The sequence below is a fragment of the Schistocerca americana genome, chromosome X (assembly GCF_021461395.2).
Source record: "Schistocerca americana isolate TAMUIC-IGC-003095 chromosome X, iqSchAmer2.1, whole genome shotgun sequence".
Classification (NCBI taxonomy): domain Eukaryota; kingdom Metazoa; phylum Arthropoda; class Insecta; order Orthoptera; family Acrididae; genus Schistocerca; species Schistocerca americana.
In genome coordinates, this window is record NC_060130.1 from 711802840 (window position 1) to 711825167 (window position 22328).

The 22328-nt window shown below is 44.3% G+C and overlaps 1 protein-coding gene across 1 annotated transcript in view; it reads left to right on the forward strand.

The window, feature by feature from the left end:
* The first annotated feature begins 308 nt into the window (after positions 1-308).
* LOC124556604 overlaps positions 309-22328 on the forward strand; it is a 100559-nt gene continuing 78539 nt past the window's right edge. Inside the window, exon 1 of the mRNA XM_047130571.1 lies at positions 309-393. Within this exon, the coding sequence (XP_046986527.1) occupies positions 309-393 (85 nt within the window). The remainder of the gene's footprint in view (positions 394-22328) is intronic.

The window sequence follows — 22328 nt, forward strand, 5'->3', positions numbered from 1 at the left end:
GACATTACTCAAAATCTTTCTGCCTTTCTCTCTCGCTCAGTTCCTCGTTGACACTTTTCTCTGTTGATTGCGAAGCTCTCTGTTCGTACGACAGTGCAGTAGTGTTCTCGAAGTGGAAGCCACATTTCTGATGTCGACGATCCGGAGGTTCCGGTTTCAGAGTAGGAGCGTGGGGTAATTGTTGCTGTCGGTTTCCCGAAAGTCCCGCTATACGCGGGAGCGTCGGTTTTTGCGGGCGCGTGGTGGGGCTGGGTGCTGGCGGCTGGCCGCGAGGAGCAGTGACCGCGCGAGCCAGAGGCTGCCCAACCATGGCCGTGACCGCGCCGCTGCCGCTGCTGCTGCTGCTGCTCCTGGCGCTCGCGGTGGGCGCACACCTCGCCGCAGCAGCCTCCGGTAAGTGCACACTGCCAACATCACTTTTCTTTACTGGCTAACGTCGTATTGCGTGTGTCAGGCTTTTGGTTTCGTCGGACGTAAAACCAGTGAATTTAGCCAGTTGGTGGAAAGGTAGGACCATTAGCTTGAAAAAAATAACTAATGGTTCCACCTTGCCCTCAGTCGGCTGGGTTCACTCATTTGTTCCCTGATCCGTGTATATGATTTCTTTGTCTCTCATAGTAGTTCTATGACATTTGCTTCCTCGTATTCTTGGGTACGCAATTCTCGGGGTTTTAATAGTTTTTGTTTTAAAAGCCTCTACAGGGTGTCCCAGGAGGCATGGTCAATTTTCCGGGATATGACACGAACGATAATTGGAAGCAAAAAAGTCCAGAAAACATGGGCTCTAAAATTCATACCTTAAGAGCCATCAGAACTTCTTCATCTTCCATACTGTGAAACAAATCTCTTCTACTGCAAGCTCTTTGTTTTCCATATTCTGTGAGGAGATAGTATGTACAGAAAGGTAAAAATAAAAAATTGTCTGCAATTTTGTCATATGATGACATGATGGAGACCGTGGCTGTTGTTTGAAGACAAATGTTGATGATGTTGGGACAGCAACCAGCCACAAATTTACTTTCAGTTCCTTTATTCAAAGGGTACCGTTACCGGTTTCGAATCGTTGTGATTCATCCTCAGACGGTTTACATGCTTTCTTTATGACATGTGGTGTGTTTTTTACAGATTAATTTCCTAAAATATAAATAATACATAATTTTAAACACGCCACACACAGATGGTTGCGTTATGGATTTTCGTTGCATGTGACTTACGTGAAACGTCGGTTTCGAGTGTTTGTTTTCATAAAATTCGTCCAATTTCACGTAAGTCACACGCAACGAAAATCTGTAACGCAACCATCTGTGTGTGGCGTGTTTATAATTATGTATTATTTATATTTTAGGACAATTAATCTGTAAAAAACACACCACATGTCATAAAGAAAGCATGTAAACCGTCTGAGGATGAATCACAACGATTCGAAACCGGTAACGGTACCCTTTGAATAAAGGAACTGAAAGTAAATTTGTGGCTGGTTGCTGTCCTAACACCATCTACACTTGTCTCAAAGAATTGTCTAGTAAATATGGGCTCTAAAATGTATACCTTAAGAGATATGAGCACATGTTCAGTAGAATTAAGTTTCACAATAGCGAAGAAGAGCAACTGCCCATAGCGCTTAAAGTATGCACTTTCGAGTCCATGTTTACTGGACGTTTTTTCTTGTTTCGTCCAGGCTACCACATCTCAAAATACGTAAAGCGAAGAGCTTGCAGTAGGAGAAATTTGTAAGCGTAGACTTCTCCGGCCGTTGCCATTGTCAATAATATTCTTCTGGGTTGTTGACCGCACTGTCAGTATATAAAATATTCCGATGTTTCGGCCACAATTGCAAGTGGCCTTCCTCAGGGCTGTGCTGAGCTGACAATGCGGACAACAGCCCAGAAGAATTTTATTGGCTACAAGAGATTTGTTTCGTAGTATCGTCGATGAAGAAGTGTCCATAATTCTTAAGGTATGCATTTCAGATCACATCTTTACTAGAATTTCTTGCTTCGATTGATCGTGTTCGTCACATCCCTAAATATGATCATTCCTCCTGGGACACTCTGTATACAATACTTTAGGGTGTCTCATTTATGTTGATCACCCCAAATAACTTTTTGTAGAGAAGGAAAATAAATCATGTTTCAAGCAAATGTCGTTTAGCTATCAAGGTGACATTAGCCAGCGCAACTGGCATGCTTGCAACTTCGTTCATTGCGAAGGTCCGAACACCAGTACGTCTTTTTTAAATTGCATCCGATATTTTTTTAATTGCTAATTCACTGTTTCTTTCTCAAGGCCTGTTGGGAAAAATGCCATAGTGTACCATTCACGTAAAGATGACGTTATTAAAAACGTAGCACGAAAGTGACACTGACTCTCCTGTGTTAGTGTTAGTACACAGTGAATGTATATTGGAGTGCTCTTTGTCTAAGATTACCAGTGGAGGCACGAAATCAAACATATACATTATTGAACAAACTGAAGGGAAGAACGTGAAATGAGTGCATGCGAAACATGTAGACAGACGAATGGGTTATAGATGGACCAAGGAAGTCCTTTACTCGGCTCCAGAGCTGTTAAAAGATCGAGATACGACCTAATGGGAGCCATATAGAAAGTATGTAGGAGGAGGAATGATACATGCTATTGAAGACCGTAATGGATATAAATATCTAGAAGAGGCCTTTACCCAGTAGTGAATGCTATAGATGCCAGTGTGTGTGTGTGTGTGTGTGTGTGTGTGTGTGTGTGTGTGTGTGTGAGAGAGAGAGAGAGAGAGAGAGAGAATTTACAAGCGGAAAGCAGAAAGTGTAAGCTATCTCGCCATTTTCGCACTTTGGGCTTCCATGTTATATCCAATACAATACGTGTCAGGATGTGTGGTGGCAGCGTAACTATTGGGAACAGTTGCAGTTATTAGAATGGTCTCCAGTCTCAAATACTAGGCTCTACTTTTCTTTATTCTTTTCTTGAAATTTTCGTCCTTACAATCCAACAGTACGCTTAGCCATGAAGTATGCAGTGCCTGTGCTGGGCAGCAACTGAAAAAAGAAAAAAATAAATAAAATAAAAATAAAAAATGAAGTTCAAGCTTCGTCAGAAATATTTTAGGGAATGCGTAAAAGCGTAAACCTAGCTTGGCGGACAGCTAACTGAACTCCGCAAGTAGACCATCTTAAAAAACTACATGCGCTTCCTCACCGATAAACTGTTGTGTCGTAATTCAACATAATATGGAAAATTCAACATACTCCATAAACGAAATGGTTGGCGGAGAAGAGGAAGCAACGGAATGAGAGTGAGCTGCAGAAACGAACAACAACGATCAGTTCCCTTATGAGAACGAATGTACAAGAACAGCTCAGGATGTATTGGATGGAAATGCTAAGCGACTATTACTGACCATTCTCTAACTCATGGATTTGACAGAATTATGCATCTGATACAGTCTGACACGGTACATGGTTGCTGTGTGAGGATGCAGACACTGAAATGTAGATGGCAGCCAGCCGCATTGGAACTCCTGTTTCGGGATGTATCAGTTACAGAGAAACCGGTGCATCCCACGCGGAACCTCCGGTGGGGCAGGTTCTGTTTTCCGTGGGCGCTAAGTGCCTTCCAGCGACCCGCGCACTTGAGGGCGATGGCCCTTCGAGGCAAAGGGCCATTGTGAAAGCTGATCACCTGGCCTCGCCAATTCGCCTGAAAAACAGGGATGAGGCATTGTCGGACGCTGATAGAGCAACTGAGCCAGCACGACAGTTCTCTCCTGTTCCAAATGTGGCCACCTTTCAGCACGATAATGCTCATTCGCTAGTTATTTTGTAACTGTCGAGAGCCCCAGTGTTACTCAGAAGATGGTGCTCTTATGAAAGCGTCACTTAGAAACAGAAATATTTAAAGAAATATGTTGAAAGAAAAACCGCTCAAATCTTTTGTTTAGATTAGATTTACTTTCATTCCAATTGATCCGTAGTGATGAGATCCTGCAGGATGTAGAACATGTCAGAAAACAATAATGCATGACAAATATTTACAACTAAATCAAATAAGCTAGTGTACCTCTTTTTTTAATGAACACTTTATGACAGGATCATTTTACAACACTCATTTACCAAGATCGTGTTAACGCACTGAGTTTAAAACTTAAAAAAATGTTTTTTTTATTTATAAGGTAATGATCATATAATAGAACTACTACAATACTCAAAATCTTGTACCTGGCTGCACGTTCAGAGACCGTGAATAGTTACAATTGAAAGAAAATGAGCCCTCGGTCACTATTTTTAACAAATTAACCTGGTTTCGACACTGCTAGAAGTGTCTTCCTCAGAATTTAAATCAAATAATGGTCTATATTCTACAACATGGTCACAGAATTTTGACTAAAAACGTATGATAGAGTATAAGTACGGAAATGTCGTGAAAGACTGGCAGTACTTATATGTCATTCATAAAATAATAAGTATGCCAAATGGGCATTAGTCACAAAAATACTAAAGATAAAGAAAACTGTGATGGCGGGCCACTAAGGGCTGCTCGTTACTTGCGTGGTGCAGGTTGCAAAACGGACTCTTGATTTAAATTCTGAGGAAGACACTCCTAGCAGCGTCGAATCCAGGTTAATTTGTTAAAAATAGTGACCGACGGCTGATTTTCTTTCAATTGTACTACAATACTTATTTACAACGAACATATTACTGCACTTAAATGGTGCAGAAGTTAGAGTGTACTTTGTATATAAACATACACACAAATGATTTGTCTAAAAATGAGAAATAAAACAGATTAACCACCATCTTAGAATTTTAAAGAGTAGTGGAAGACATTTGTTTGGTGGGTTGTGTAGACTGTGCAGTCTCATGTTTTTTGCAGGATTTCGAGCATCATTCAAACGCGAGTCAAACGTTTCTCTAATGTGTTTTATATCTTACTTTTACACAAATCATTTCACAAGACATGAACCCCCCTTTTTTTGAAAATATCATTATAGCCATTTTTTCATAGTTAAATATCACACCAATGTAACTTTTTATGCGCAACATAGTTAAGCTTTGAAGAAGTGAACTTTTTGACACTTCGTTTACATAGCTAGCAGCACTTCTTTGCAAAATATTTCAATTTTCCTCCACACAAAAATTAAGTTTTTCTTGATTACCCTGATTACTTTCAGCAAATTAAACCCTTTTCTGCAAAACTAGACTTCACGCTGGTCAGCTTGACATCAGATTTGTCCATTTCCCACTCATTGGTTACGAAAATTCGGGCAAAAATCCATTGTGTAATTTTCTTTTCAACCACCCTTATTACTTTCAAGCAATCAAATACTGTTTTACGAAACTAGACCTCACCCTCCTCAGTTCGATATCCAATTTCTCCATTTCCCACCCTTCGTTTGGGTACGAAAATTCGAACAAAAATCCATTGTATGATTTCTAGGGAATCTTGTCTTCGCTCCTGTCAAACACTTTGCAATAAATAGTTTGCACTTGGAAAATCTACAAGGGTGTGACATGCGAGATGGGTGACAACTATCCCGGGTATAGGTGGCAGTCGCCCACCGTGCGAAGCGGTACACTGTTTGGAACACTGGACTCATATGCAGGAGAACGCTGTTCAAATCCCCATCTGACCATCCAGATTTTGATTTTTTTGTGGTTTTCCTAAATCGCTGAAGGGGAATTCCAGGACAGCGCCTTTCAAAAGAGCAAAGCCGATTTCCTTTCCTATATCTGAGCTTGTGCTCAGTCTCTAATGGCATCATTGCCAACAGAACATTAAACCCTAACCCTACTTCCTATCAAAACTCATGTGCTCGATCCACTTGGGAGGCATCAACCAGAGGTTCCGTCTCATCTGCGAAAGCCTTGACTACTCATTTTTGAAACCTCATTATTGAAAAGTAAAACCCGCTTGAAAGGAAGGAAGATTAGTATTTTACGTCCAGTCGTCAAAGACATTATTAGGGACCCAGCACAAGCTCGAATTAAGGATGACTGACGAGGGTCTGTCTACCGCCAGCGTCGGTGTGGTTTTTAGGCAGATTTTCACATCCGACTAGGTGGATAGCGGGCTGCTACCCACGTCCCGCCTCAGATATATGATTCACAAACATTTTGAAAACTTTCTCACACTTTCACAGGGGATAATGCTAGGCTGCAAACAGATGGGGTTCACAGACCGGGGGAAGGCGTGGCAACGGGAAGGACATCCGTTCATCCTCCACCAGTTAACATTGCTAAATCGAAACTAGAATACCGACCCCTTGAAGACACGGGTAAGTCCAGAAAAAGGAAGGAGGCCACTGAAAAGTAGGGCAGGAATTAACCAGTGACATGAAGCAGACACTTGGGTACAAGGGTACACGCATGCATGTGTTTTACTTAGGCTAATCATCGCTTGTACAGATTCCATCAGTCATTCTGGAGGCCTCTTCAGCCACATAATTCCGATCTTCTGACTCAAATTGTGGATACATAACACATCCCTACCTTTTGGTTCAAATACAATCGAGGAAAGATAGAATTTTGTTTTATTAAATTTCCGTTACTTTTTTGGTAATATTTCGGAGTAGTTAATAGTAGTAATATCTGTTTTGTATTAGGCGTCGTAGATTTCTCGGTGGCACATGTATATATTCGACAAAATAATCCGATCTAAGTGGAATATAAGTATGTATAGCGTCCTAGGTCTCACGAAAGTATACTCACAAGTACAAATACTACATCTCAGACAAGTAGTGCTGCAAATACGACACGTGCATAAACAACATTTTCACTTATGAAATTAGCAGATTTGTTAGTTATTTTCGAAAAGCATTTTTAACTTTCAGAGCTACCATTGGGTTCATATACATTATTATTTCGTTATTCACCGAACGGTGTGTCCACTCTCAGATGACGCAGGGGAAGGAGGATTGTCGATTTCACTTCGAATAAGCTCGATTTCTCTACTTTTATTGCTATGTGAAATGTATGTGTGAGGAATTTATAGGTTTTGTCTGATACCGGAGCTCCCCTCTCTCAATTTTGAGATTCAACAGCTGCGTGATGCAGTCTAGTAGAGACTCCCACAGGGGTTTGTTAAGCATTTCTGCAAGGCTCTCGCGCTGACCTACCTGACTTGTAACGCTTACTCATCTCTTCTCTAGGCTTTCCAATAATTCGTCTTAGCAAGTCTCCGAGACTGGCGAACAATGCTCATGAATACTTAGGACGAATGTTTTGTCACCGACCTCCGCGGATGATTTTCCTTCCATAGGATTGTTCCAGTAAATACCAGTCTAGTCTCTAGTATCTACACTGGTGTCCAAAATTAAAGCAACAATAAAAAATTTTGCAAGTTTGCGTTTATTTTGCCACAAAACACTATAAACAGGTGATACTTTAAGTAGAAACAATCTAAAGAATACAGAACGCAAACAACTGCTACATGCATACCTGTAGACAAAAACGTGCTTCGTTTTTTTTTTCAACTTAACGGATTTGCACACACATTCCGACAACTGGTTAATGTGCTCAGTATGGGGTGTGAGCCGGCCGAAGTGGCCGTGCGGTTAAAGGCGCTGCAGTCTGGAACCGCAAGACCGCTACGGTCGCAGGTTCGAATCCTGCCTCGGGCATGGATGTTTGTGATGTCCTTAGGTTAGTTCGGTTTAACTAGTTCTAAGTTCTAGGGGACTAATGACCTCAGCAGTTGAGTCCCATAGTGCTCAGAGCCATTTGAACCATTTTTATGGGGTGTGACCACCTCTGGCAGCAGTACAGGCCTGACAACGACGGGGCATGCTGAGAATGATGTCATCAGTCTCATGTTGAGGCAATAACGCCCATTCTTCCTGTAGAGCTGCTCGCAAGTCTTGGAGAATAGTTCGTGGACGCTGGCGTGATGTAACCCGTCTCCCTAGTGCATCCCAGACATGCTCCACGGAATTCAAATCGACAGAGCGAACAGGTCACGCCATGTGTGCAATATCTTCAGTTTCCAAGAAATCATCAGCCCCCTGTGCTCTATGAGGTCGAGCATTATCGTCCATCAGTACGGAATCTGTGCCCACAGCACCTCGCAACAACTGCACATGAGGTCCCAAGATCTCGTAACAGTAGCTGACAGCAGTTAAAACGCCACAGTGCCTGACAGCAGTTAAACCTTGATTACTTAACTGTACAATTTCTTGAAGAGATGTTCCAATGGTCAACATAATCCCAGCCCACACCATTAGGGATCATCCTCGATATCTGCCTCTTTCCGCAATGTTTGCGTCACGAAATCGTGTTCTGCGTTCACTCCAAATACGACTCCGTCGATAATCACTCTCGAGAGCAAACCGGGACTCATCTGTCAAAAGAAAATCGGCCTAGTATTCGACCGTCCAGGTAGCATGTTGACGACTCCACTCTAGACGTTCCCTTCTGTGAAGACGCGTCAGAGCTACACATACGGCATGTCTCCGACAATAAAGCCACTCTACCAAAACCTTCTTACCGTTTGCCTCGATACGATACGTCCAATGGATGCTGCGAGGTCAGATGCCGCTTGCCGGGCAGCACTAAGTCGGTACCGTCGTGAGCTTACAGCCAAATAACGGTCCTTTCTTTCTGATGTCACACGTGGTCGGGCCGCCCTGATCTTTGGGATACAGTTTCGGTCTCTATAAACTGTAGCCACATCCGAAAAGCAACAGAACGATTCACATTAAGCCATCGCGACACATCAGTTTGCGAATGTCCTGCTTCCATCCTTCCTTTGGCCCTCCACCGGAGAGAGACTGGTAGGCGTTTTCTCTGTACCGTACTGCACCGTCTGTGACTCTGTACACAGTGATTGTGGATGTGGGACTACCCGGCAAAAACTGCCCCGTTTGATAGGTGCACAGCCGGCATCGTTGGCGTGGTTGTCCGTTGACCGGAGTGTCGTCTTCCGTGCAGAACACGATCGTACGGACAACTGTTGACAGTTTGTATGATTATATCGTTCATACAGGACGGAGGAACAGCGGTTTGTTGCTTTAATTTTTGACACCAGTGTACTTAAATCTTTTTGGATGAGTATCCCTAGACATCAAACATTTTTGAAGGATTCCAATGACAGATCACCGAAGTAACAGTAAAAAATATGGAATCTCAATATTGTATCTTTTCCTCCTTTTTCTGTACAAAGATGCTTTCGGCTAGATTTAACTACTAAATATTTTTGTGTGAATTTACATTACTTTGAAATTACAATGAAATGACACCCATTAGCTGCTTACAGGCGTTGACATACGTCAACGGGGCCAGATGAAAATGTGTACCCCGACCGGAACTCGAACCCGGGATCTCCTGCTTACATGGCAGACGCTCTATCCATCTTTTTTTTTTGACCTCATTTTGTTCTATATTGCTCGTTGAATTTGTTCGGGGCGGACGTCCGATGACACCCATTCAGGTTCTTCGTTGATCTGTTCACTCAGTTTTTTTATTGCAGAGGGTTTCTAACCCTCTGACCGAGCACGCTGAGCTACCGTGCTGGCTATCCATCTGAGCCACCGAGGACACAGAGGATAGTGCCACTGCAGGGACTTATCTCTGTCATGCCTCCCGCGACAACGTATTGTCCCGCACTACATTCGAAGTGCCCCCGCCCATTATACTCATTTCTCGCGGCGCGTTGCCGATTCCCGTAAGAGTTCGGGCACTTTTTGTGCATCCGCACAGAAGAAGAAGATGGTCAAGTGGCCGGTGAGCCTTAACTATATATATATATATATACACTCCTGGAAATTGAAATAAGAACACCGTGAATTCATTGTCCCAGGAAGGGGAAACTTTATTGACACATTCCTGGGGTCAGATACATCACATGATCACACTGACAGAACCACAGGCACATAGACACAGGCAACAGAGCATGCACAATGTCGGCACTAGTACAGTGTATATCCACCTTTCGCAGCAATGCAGGCTGATATTCTCCCATGGAGACGATCGTAGAGATGCTGGATGTAGTCCTGTGGAACGGCTTGCCATGCCATTTCCACCTGGCGCCTCAGTTGGACCAGCGTTCCTGCTGGACGTGCAGACCGCGTGAGACGCCGCTTCATCCAGTCCCAAACATGCTCAATGGGGGACAGATCCGGAGATCTTGCTGGCCAGGGTAGTTGACTTACACCTTCTAGAGCACGTTGGGTGGCACGGGATACATGCGGACGTGCATTGTCCTGTTGGAACAGCAAGTTCCCTTGCCGGTCTAGGAATGGTAGAACGATGGGTTCGATGACGGTTTGGATGTACCGTGCACTATTCAGTGTTCCCTCGACGATCACCAGTGGTGTACGGCCAGTGTAGGAGATCGCTCCCCACACCATGATGCCGGGTGTTGGCCCTGTCTGCCTCGATCGTATGCAGTCCTGATTGTGGCGCTCACCTGCACGGCGCCAAACACGAATACGACCATCATTGGCACCAAGGCAGAAGCGACTCTCATCGCTGAAGACGACACGTCTCCATTCGTCCCTCCATTCACGCCTGTCGCGACACCACTGGAGGTGGGCTGCACGATGTTGGGGCGTGAGCGGAAGACGGCCTAACGGTGTGCGGGACCGTAGCCCAGCTTCATGGAGACGGTTGCGAATGGTCCTCGCCGATACCCCAGGAGCAACAGTGTCCCTAATTTGCTGGGAAGTGGCGGTGCGGTCCCCTACGGCACTGCGTAGGATCCTACGGTCTTGGCGTGCATCCATCCGTGCGTCGCTGCGGTCCGGTCCCAGGTCGACGGGCACGTGCACCTTCCGCCGACCACTGGCGACAACATCGATGTACTGTGGAGACCTCACGCCCCACGTGTTGAGCAATTCGGGGGTACGTCCACCCGGCCTCCCGCATGCCCACTATACGCCCTCGCTCAAAGTCCGTCAACTGCACATACGGTTCACGTCCACGCTGTCGCGGCATGCTACCAGTGTTAAAGACTGCGATGGAGCTCCGTATGCCACGGCAAACTGGCTGACACTGACGGCGGCGGTGCACAAATGCTGCGCAGCTAGCGCCATTCGACGGCCAACACCGCGGTTCCTGGTGTGTCCGCTGTGCCGTGCGTGTGATCATTGCTTGTACAGCCCTCTCGCAGTGTCCGGAGCAAGTATGGTGGGTCTGACACACCGGTGTCAATGTGTTCTTTTTTCCATTTCCAGGAGTGTATATATATATATATATATATATACACTAAGATGGTATCTGTTCTTTCGGACATGTCCTTACATAACATGTACTTTGGCAGTGGTAGAATCTTTCTGTAGCCAGCCGGAAATGCTGGTTCAAAATGGTTCAAATGGGTCTGAGCACTATGGGACTCAACATCTGAGGTCATCAGTCCCCTAGAACTTAGAACTACTCAAACCTAACTAACCTAAGGACATCACACACATCCATGCCCGAGGCAGGATTCGAACCTGCGACCGTAGCGGTAGCGCGGTTCCAGACTGGAGCACCTAGAGCCGCTCGGCCACACCGGCCGGGAAATGCTGGTTCTCTAAATTTTCTCATTAGTGTTTCACGAAAAGGAATTCGTCTCCCCTCCAGGGATTCCCATTTGAGTTCACGAAGCATCCCCGAAATACTCACGATTTGATAGAATCTACCGATAAGAAGTCTAGCAGCACGCCTCTGAATTGTTTCAATATCTTGCTTTAATTCGACCTTTGAGGCTTGGTAGAGGGGGGGGGGGGGGCAGTGGGAGGAAACCCAAACACTGAAGCAGTACTCAAATAGTGGGTTGCGTGGGTTGCACTAATGCTCTACTCATGGTCTCCTTTATAGATCAGCTACATTTTCCTAGAATTCTCCCAATAAACCGAAGTCGATAATTAGCCTGCTCTGCTACCGACATTACGCACTTGTTCCATTCATATCGCACTGCACTGTTGCGCCTAGATATTTAATCGACGTGATACAACTAATACACTATTCGAACATTACAGGAGTGTTTTTCCTACTCATCTGCGTTAACTCACATTTTTCTGTATTTAGAGCAAGCTACCATTCATCACACCAAATGGAAGATCCATCTAAGTCATCATGTGTAGCCCGGCCGGCTAGCCGCGCGATCTAACGCGCTACTTCCCGAGCGTATTAGTGTCGAGGTCTGGTGTGCCGGCCAGTCTGTGGATGGTTTTTAAGGCGGTTTTCCATCTCCACCGGCGAATGCGGGCTGGTTCCCCTTATTCCGCCTCAGTTACACTATATCGGCGATTGCTGCGCAAACACTGCCTCCGCGTACGCGTACACCATAGTTATTCTACCACGCAACCATTTGGGGTACACTCGTCTGGTATAAGACGTTCCCGGGAGGGCCACTGGGGGCCGAACCGCCCTGGGTTCGGTGTGGGGCGGCGGTGGGGTGGGTGGACTGCTGTGGCCTGTTGTGGGGTTGTGAACCACTGAGGGCTACGGCGGGACGAAGCCTCTCCGTCGTTTCTAGCTCCCCGGTTCAATACACACATACACACACACATCCTGTGTCGTCCTGCAGTCACTCGACAACGACACTGTCCCGGAGACTACAACGTCATCAACAAACAGTCGCAGACTGCTGCTCACTGTGTCCGTGAGGTAGATCAAATGGTTCAAATAGCTCTCAGCACTATGAGACTTAACATCTGAGGTGATCAGTTCCCTAGAACTTAGTACTACTTAAATCTAACGAATCTAAGGACATCACACACATCCATGCCCGAGGCAGGATTCGAACCTGCAGCCGTAGCGGTCGCGCGGTTACGGACTGAAGCGCCTAGAACCGCTCGGTCACACAGGCCGGCCAGCTTGCAACAAACCTACTATAAAACCTCACTCAAACTCCACCAATTGCAAAAATCGTTCACGCCTACATTGTCACGGCATGGTAGCGATGTTGCAGACTCACATGGGACTCTGTATACTGTTATAACCAGGAATAACGCAATAACCTCGTCAGTCTGGTTTATTAAATCACAAATCACTTTTTAACAATTATGTTAGCAAAGCGTCTACCCAGGCTCACACTCAGAAGTAATGCATAATTAAAGTTTGGTTATACCAATGTCCAAACGTACATAGTGGTGTGCACGTCCCGTAATTATTCCCAAGTCCAGTGAAGTTCAGTATCTCCAAGTGAAGTCGCCAGATTTCCACCGAGCATCCAGGTAACCTCGAGTGGTGCGGCGAGTCATCCACAAGCATCTGGAACACGGCGTAATGCACTTCCCGATGAGAACTGTCGTTGGCGGCGGCGGCCGGGCTTATATAAGGATTGCTAGTTAATGGAGCCGTAGGCTGGGGTCGCTGTTTTCCAGGGAAAACCAATCGCAATGTTTCCTGGCGTAGCCAATTGCTGTGTGTTGACAAACGCGCGCGCGAAAGCGGCCAGCGATGGTAGCCGCGAGCCGCCCGGAGAAGTGCGGCCAGCGATGTATTTCTCGGCCACGTAAGGGAGCGTGCGTGTGAAGACGGCCAGCGATGGAAGCAGCGGGCCGCCCAGAGAAGTGCGTCCAGCGATGTATTTGGCGGCCGCGTACTGGAGCGCGTTGTTCGGTGTTTGTTAGAAGTGGTTTATACCACATATACCACAGCAAACTAGCTGCTATGAGCTCTGGAGGTGAACAATTGATGCCAAAGCTTACTACACTACACGGCTGATAACGCACTTCCTGGTTTTTTCACAGTGCTGCATATTTTATCATCACCTTAGCTGCTCTCTTGTAGTATCCTATGCAAGTATAGCATGGTTCAAATGGCTCTAAGCACTGTAGGACTTAAAATCTGAGTTCATCAGTGCCCTAGACTTAGAACTACTTAAACCTAACTAACCTAAGGTCATCACACACATCCATGCCCGAAGCAGAATTCGAACCTGCGACCGTAGCAGCAGCTCGGTTCCGGACTGAAGCACCTAGAACCACTAGGTCACAGTGGCCGGCAATTATAGCATGCCTTAGTCACTTACGTCAAGGTGTTCTTTTTTCATTTTCCAGGAGTGCATTTGCAAATTTGTAGTTAGGGGCCGCCACTGACTTGATTTGAAATATTCCACCAGTTAGCCCAAAATAATGGGTTTAAAATGCTAACTTTTCGATTAAATCTTCATATGAATGGGTTTCAGTTTTAGCCACGGCCCTTGTCTGGGGAATATGGTAAATGCGTGATGGGGCATCGGCACATTTTGCTGCTGACGCGAGACTGCATCTAACGCGGTAGTATCCTCCAACATGGACAGCCCGAGCAGAACCTGCACAGTGCCCTCCGAGACCACCTGACCGCAATCCTTTGGATTTTTCTCTCTGTGATCATCTCAAAAGTGAAATGTACAGCACGCCCGCTGATATGCTTGAAGAACTGGAAACAATGTGCATAGTCTTATCCAGATTCACGATATGATTCGAAGAGGTTTGAAAGAATTCCTAATGATAAACACTGTAACAGAATTTACGATATGATTCGAAGGTGCTTCAAAGCATTCCTAACGATAAACATTATAACTCTACGTTATCAAGAGTTACGATATGATTCGAAGGTGTTTGAAAGAGTTCCTAATGATAAACATTATAACTGCATTTGACAGTGTCATTAAAATAGTGTCACGTGTAGTTGTATTGATTATCATTTTACCCTAATGTTTTTTTTCTTTCGTCATTTCCTTTCATTCCCCTCGCCCCATATGGGCAGGGTGGACCGTCAGCGGTGCAACATTCAGCTCTTCAGTCAAAAGCTTATTCTTTTTTAAAATAAAAAAGACGAAAAACAAACATAATTACCCAGGGATGTGGTCAGTGGTTAGCATACTGGATTCAGATTCTGGAGGACGACGGTTCAAGCCTGCGTCCGGCCATCCTGATTTAAGTTTACCGTGATATTCCTAAATCGCTACGGGCAAATGCCGTGATGGTTCCTTTGAAATGACATGGCCGACTTCCTTTTCCGTCCTTCCCTAATCCGATGGGACCGATGACTTCGCTGTTTGGTCCCTTCCCCCAATCGACCTACCAACCAACCAAACATAATTAAACGTGCAATGTTTACAGATGGTTTAAAAAGGATAAAAAAGGATGAATTTTATTGACGTCTGCATAAAAATCATTAATACTGTTTGTTCCTTTTTTAGTTAGAATCAAATAACCAAAAGCTAAAAACCAAAAATATATACGTTTTAAAAACACATTGCACAAGCGTGACATTCTTCTGCGAAAAAGCACTGCATTTTCACGTAAGGAGGGAAACAACCGGAACTATAAACATCTATTTAAAAATCATTACAGCCATAGTTATTAATATCCAGAGCCAAAATTTTGAGCGTGTAAAGAAAAAGAGCTTTATTTTAACAGAATAATATAATAAAACAAGCAGTATTACTATTTTGCCAGAAATTTGAATTTTTAATTTATTTATTGACTTTTTTTATAAATATCCGCAACTCACATTCTAATCATGCAATGAATTTGAAAATGTTCTTGTAGTATCCGAAGACGGTTACAAGATCACTGAACTATAGCCGTTAATTTTTGGTTCAAATCGTATTATTGACAGAGTTTTGAATTTTGCACATCCGCAATTAAGCTTCTTTTTCTACATACAGTTCTATAAAAATGAGAATTTCAGCGGAGGATCTTGTATTTTTTAGTTTCAGTGAAACAGAAACATGTTTCAAACAGATCCTGAAAATTATATAGCTTTAGCGCTATGCTTCTTGAGGAAAGGCTGCTAACAATACAAAAAATGTAAAACCGAGAAAATGGGTTTGAAAGATTTCTTCTCATACTTCTACATGTAATAAACTTACCTCAATTTTAAAATCCTCCATACCGATACTTCTCATCCTCCAGATTTCTCTTCTCCCTCCTTCTCCTTCGAATTCGGCTAGTCTATACATGTAGGTAAGACAGTGATCAGTCAGCTTTTTTGACGCTGCTCTCATCGATGGTGTAAAACGCTTTCGTTGTAAACACACCTGGATCTATACAAAGTCTCTTCAGCACTTCAATTCTGTCATTATTTCCGTCATTAAAACAGAAAACTGCATCGCAGACACCTATTTCGAGTGATTCAAGTCCACAGAATGTCCTCTTTGAGCATCTAATCCAAATTAAGCTATTGAGGCTTTCAATTGCATTCTGTGTCTTCCCATTAAGACACTTCCTCAGTTAATCCTGGTTTGCAAGAAACCTGAATGTGGGCTTTATTGTATTCATAACAGATTCTGGTAATGTGAATATGTCTCATTTCTTCTGTTGTACTTCCACCAATCGACTTTCGGACACAGATTATGCATTGGTGCATTATGCAGCGGATATTTTGTGGAAAAAAATTATCCCACACAGCACGCCTCATTGCCTCGAAATTGTTTGTGTTTTTCCTGATAGCTCTCCCATGAAATAACTGAGGAGAACCAATTTCTTTCAGGGTAAGGCTGTCTTTTCCTCCTAGTGGCTTTCCATCCTCAGGCATGAAACTTGTCAGCCAAACATATGGATACCAGCCAAAGATATAGATGTCAGCCACAGATATCGAAGGAAAATACTATTTACACTCTCAAAAAATCCACTGACTCAAGTAGTTTCCCAAATTTAGGAAAATGTGGAGGTGTCTGCCAGTGCAGAGTTAAACAGTTTAATATTTTAAAGGCATTTCTTTGCTGCTATCATGATAAAATACACACACAACATGGATTAAAAATGGCTCTGAGCACTATGGGACTTAACTTCTGAGGTCATCAGTCTCCTAGAACTTAGAACTACTTAAACCCAACTAACCTAAGGACATCACACACATCCATGCCCGAGGCAGGATTCGAACCTGCGACCATAGCAGTCGCGCGGTTCCGGACTGAGCGCCTAGAACCGCTAGACCACCGCGGCCGGCGCGGGTTGGGAATTGGTATCAAGAGGAATGGGATTGGGAGTGATGGAGAGGGAAACGGAGAGGGCAGCCCTGATGTGGAGTGGGACTGATGGGAAAGAGCTGTAGTCTATAGGAAGGATAAATATCGGGGTGGATCTCATTAATACCGGGGAGGATCTCATTTGCCGGGAGAGGGAGTAGGTTGAAGTTGCGTTCAGACAGGATATGGAGCATGCGTAGATGTAAGGACCCTGGGCTGAGTTTGTAAAAAAGGATGAATCGTATAACTGAGGCGGGAAATGGGGACCAGCCCAGTATTCACCTAGGGGTGTGTGGAAAACCGCCTAAAAACCACGTCCAGGCTGGCCTCGTCGTTAATCCGCCGGGCAGATTCGATGCGGGGCCGGCGCGCCTATCCGATTCCAGGAAGCAGCGCATTAGCGCTGTCAGCTAAACTGATGGGTCACAAGTGATGAAGTATAAACAGTGTAAATATCCTGACTGTACCTGTTCTCTATGAGTGCTCATCATCTCTGGTACCCTTTCATTCTATCACTAGAGTAGACTAGATATGCTGAGAGGCACAGGAGAAATGGTTTTCTGAGACCGGTGTCATCATCCAGACATGCTTTCCACAGTTTACCTAAAACGCTGAAAGCAAATGCCGGGATGGTACCTTCGAAAAGGCCGTGGCTGTGGAAAGAGTACAGCCGCAGTACTAGGAGGCGGGTGGCGAGCTCAGCCTATTACCTCGGGAAAGATCCCCGGTATTCATTTGATAGCAGACTGAGTGGACCTGGCACGAGAAAAAAATCTCCACACCACCACACCTATCTGGATTTGACCGCGGGACCTCCAGGACTGATGTCTAGTGCCCTACGCAGCAGAGTGCCATGGCCACATAAGGTATAAGACAGGATACTAAGAGGAGTACATTTCAACAACATGATAACACCGGAGAATATATCTACTAAAATCAACACACAGTATCTTGTCACTTACTACTCTGTAATACTATTAGTCCCCAACTGACATAGGCAGTTCGATGTTATACAAAGAAAACAATTTCAGCTGTAGGTGACGTTAGTGAAAGTAATGCCTAGGGCATCAGGTATACCCGTTATGTTAAAAAATGATTATTAAAAATTCCATATATTATTTACACTGAAGAGCCACAGAAACTGGTACACCTGCCTAATATCGTGTAGGGCCAACCGAGCACGCGCAAGTGCCGCAGCACGACATGGCATGGGCTCGACTAACGTCTGAACTAGTGCTGGAGGGAACTAACACCATCAATCCTGCAGGGCTGTCCATAAATCCGTAAGAGTACGAGGCGGTGGAGATCTCTTCTCAACAGCACGTTGCAAGGCATCCCAGATAAGCTCAATAATGTTCACGTCTAGGGAGTTTCGAGACCAGCGGAAGTGTTTAAACTCAGAAGAGTGTTCCTGGAGCCACTCTGTAGCAATTCTGGACGTGTGGGGTGTCGAATTGTCCTGTTGGAATTGCCCGCGTCCGTCGGAATGTACAGTGGACATTAATGGACGCAGGTGTCAGACAGGATACTTACGTACGTGTCACCTGTCAAGAGTCGTATCTAGACGTATCAGGGGTCCCATATCACTCCAACTCCACACGCCCCACACAATTACAGAGCCTCCACCAGCTTGAACAGTCCCCTGCTGACATGCAGGGTTCATGGATTCCTGAGGTTGTCTCCATATCCGTACACGTCCATCCGCTCGATGCAATTTGAAACGAGACTCGTCCGAGCATGGAACCTTTTTCCAGTCATCAACAGTCCAATGTCGGTGTTGACTGGCCCAGGCGGGGCGTAAAGCTTAGTGTCCTGCAGTCATCAAGTGTACACGAGTGGGCCTTCGGTTCCGAAAGCCCATATCGATGATGTTTCGTTGAATGGTTCACACGCTGACACTTATTGATGGCCCAGCTTTGAAATCTCGAGCAATTTGCGGAAGGGCTGCACTTCTGTCACGTTGAATGATTATCTTCAGTGGTCGTTGGTCCTGTTCTTGCAGGATCTTTTTCCAGCCGCAGCGATGTCAGAGATTTAATGTTTTACTGGATTCCTGATATTCACAGTACACTCGTGAAATGGTCGTACGGGAAAATCCCCACTTAATCACTACCTCGGAGATGCTGTGTCCAATCACTCGTGCGCCGACTACAACATCATGTTCAAGCTCACCTAAATCATGATAACCTACCATTGCAGCAGCAGTAACCGATCTAAGGACTGTGCCAGGCACTTGTTGTCTTATGGAGGTGTTACCGAGCGCAGCGCCGTATTCTGTCTGTTTACGTATCTCTGTATTTGAATAAGCATGCCTATACCAGTTTCTTTGGCGCTGCAGTGTAGATTTCGAATATAAGAAAAATTACTGATCTAGAGGTAAAATTTTTACCAACAAGGCCATAGCTGCAGCCCTCCAAAACTTCTGGAGTTCGAACATAGAAAAGCGGCACATACCGAAATAGCTCAGCGCTTAAACTACAACCAAAATATTTAAAAATACTACAAGGAAAAATAAAAATTATAAAGAGAGCAATAGTAATTTAAAAATGTCGAAGGAACGGAGTCAGGAACATATATTATGACTTGGAGGAACCACTGAGCAGTAGCAAGTTACACTTGCACGTCGACATCATCAGTCATTACACCTGTGCTACAAGACGGTCGTGGCTGCAGCGCTTCAAGCTGCCGGAAGAGACCCATATGAAAACACTCAATGCTTTTTTCCTTTTAAAACTATTTAAAAACAGTAGCACCCGGAAAAATTAAAATTATAAACAGATGACAAACACTATAGAAATATGGATGGAAGAAATCAGGAACATTATTTCAATTAAGATGAACCACTTACGTTTATAGCCTAACAGCGGATTACACATGTAACATTAAGGTAATTAATCACTGCAATTACGCTACATAAACTTGTTAAGCCGATTACACCGATCGTCAAAAATAGCCCCATCCTAAACTATAAATTGAATAAAATGAGCAATAAAATGCTAAGAGAGTTACACGCACTCAGTAGCAATTACGGCAACAAATTTTTTAAAAATTTTATTCTTTTTCCTTCCATATTTTTAAATATTAATTGATGTATTTATAATTTTTATTTTGTCAAGTACTATTCTTTTAATATTTTGATTGAAAATGATACACTGAGCTATTTCGATATGAATCGCTTTTCTATGTTCCAATTTCAGAAGCTTTGAAGTGCTGTAGCTACGGCCTTGTTGGTGCACATTAGATACCTATGTCAACAATTTTTTCTTATATGTAGAATCTATATAACATAGCTAGTTTTTAAAAGCATTTGTCATATAACGATTCTACATCTACATCTACATTTATACTCCGCAAGCCACCCAACGGTGTGTGGCGGAGGGCACTTTACGTGCCACTGTCATTACCTCCCTTTTCTGTTCCAGTCGCGTATGGTTCGCGGGAAGAACGACTGTCTGAAAGCTTCCGTGCGCGCTCGAATCTCTCCAGTTTTACATTCGTGATCTCCTCGGGAGGTATAAGTAGGGGGAAGCAATATATTCGATACCTCATCCAGAAACGCACCCTCTCTAAATCTGGCGAGCAAGCTACACCGCGATGCAGAGCGCCTCTCTTGCAGAGTCTGCCACTTGAGTTTGCTAAACATCTCCGTAACGCTATCACGGTTACCAAATAACCCTGTGACGAAACGCGCCGCTCTTCTTTGGATCTTCTCTATCTCCTCCGTCAACCCGATCTGGTACGGATCCCACACTGATGAGCAATACTCAAGTATAGGTCGAACGAGTGTTTTGTAAGCCACCTCCTTTGTTGATGGACTACATTTTCTAAGGACTCTCCCAATGAATCTCAACCTGGTACCCGCCTTACCAACAATTAATTTTATGTGATCATTCCACTTCAAATCGTTCCGCACGCATACTCCCAAATATTTTACAGAAGTAACTGCTACCAGTGTTTGTTCCGCTATCATATAATCATACAATAAAGCATCCTTCTTTCTATGTATTCGCAATACATTACATTTATCTTTGTTAAGGGTCAGTTGCCACTCCCTGCACCAAGTGCCTATCTGCTGCAGATCTTCCTGCATTTCGCTACAATTTTCTAATGCTGCAACTTCTCTGTATACTACAGCATCATCCGCGAAAAGCCGCATGGAACTTCCGACACTATCTACTAGGTCATTTATATATACTGTGAAAAGCAATGGTCCCATAACACTCCCCTGTGGCACGCCAGAGGTTACCTTAACGTCTGTAGACGTCTCTCCATTGATAACAACATGCTATGTTCTGTTTGCTAAAAACTCTTCAATCCAGCCACACAGCTGGTCTGATATTCCGTAGGCTCTTACTTTGTTTATCAGGCGACAGTGCGGAACTGTATCGAACGCCTTCCGGAAGTCAAGGAAAACAGCATCTACCTGGGAGCCTGTGTCTAATATTTTCTGGGTCTCATGAACAAATAAAGCGAGTTGGGTCTCACACGATCGCTGTTTCCGGAATCCATGTTGATTCCTACAGAGTAGATTCTGGGTTTCCAAAAACGACATGATACGCGAGCAAAAAACATGTTCTAAAATTCTACAACAGATCGACGTCAGAGATATAAGTCTATAGTTTTGTGCATCTGCTCGACGACCCTTCTTGAAGACTGGGACTACCTGTGCTATTTTCCAATCATTTGGAACCTTCCGTTCCTCTAGAGACTTGCGGTACACGGCTGTTAGAAGGGGGGGGGGGGGGGGAGGGGCAAGTTCTTTTGCGTACTCTGTGTAGAATCGAATTGGCATCCCGTCAGGTCCAGTGGACTTTCCTCTGTTGAGTGATTCCAGTTGCTTTTCTATTCCTTGGACACTTATTTCGATGTCAGTCATTTTTTTCGTTTGTGCTAGGATTTAAAGAAGGAACTGCCGTGCGGTCTTCCTCTGTGAAACAGCTTTGGAAAAAGGTGTTTAGTATTTCAGCTTTACGCATGTCACCCTCTGTTTCAATGCCATCTTTATCCCGGAGTGTCTGGATATGCTGTTTCGAGCCACTTACTGATTTAACGTAAGACCAGAACTTCCTAGGATTTTCTGTCAAGTCGGTACATAGAATTTTACTTTCGAGTTCACTGAACGCTTCACACATAGCCCTCCTTACGCTAACTTTGACATCGTTTAACTTCTGTTTGTCTGAGAGGTTTTGGCTGCGTTTAAACTTGGAGTGAAGCTCTCTTTGCTTTCTCAGTAGTTTCCTAACTTCGTTGTTGAACCACGGTGGGTTTTTCCCGTCCCTCACAGTTTTACTCGGCACGTACCTGTCTAAAACGCATTTTACGATTGCCTTGAACTTTTTCCATAAACACTCAACATTGTCAGTGTCGGAACAGAAAGTTTCGTTGTGATCTGTTAGGTAGTCTGAAATCTGCCTTCTATTACTCTTGCTAAACAGATAAACCTTCCTCCCTTT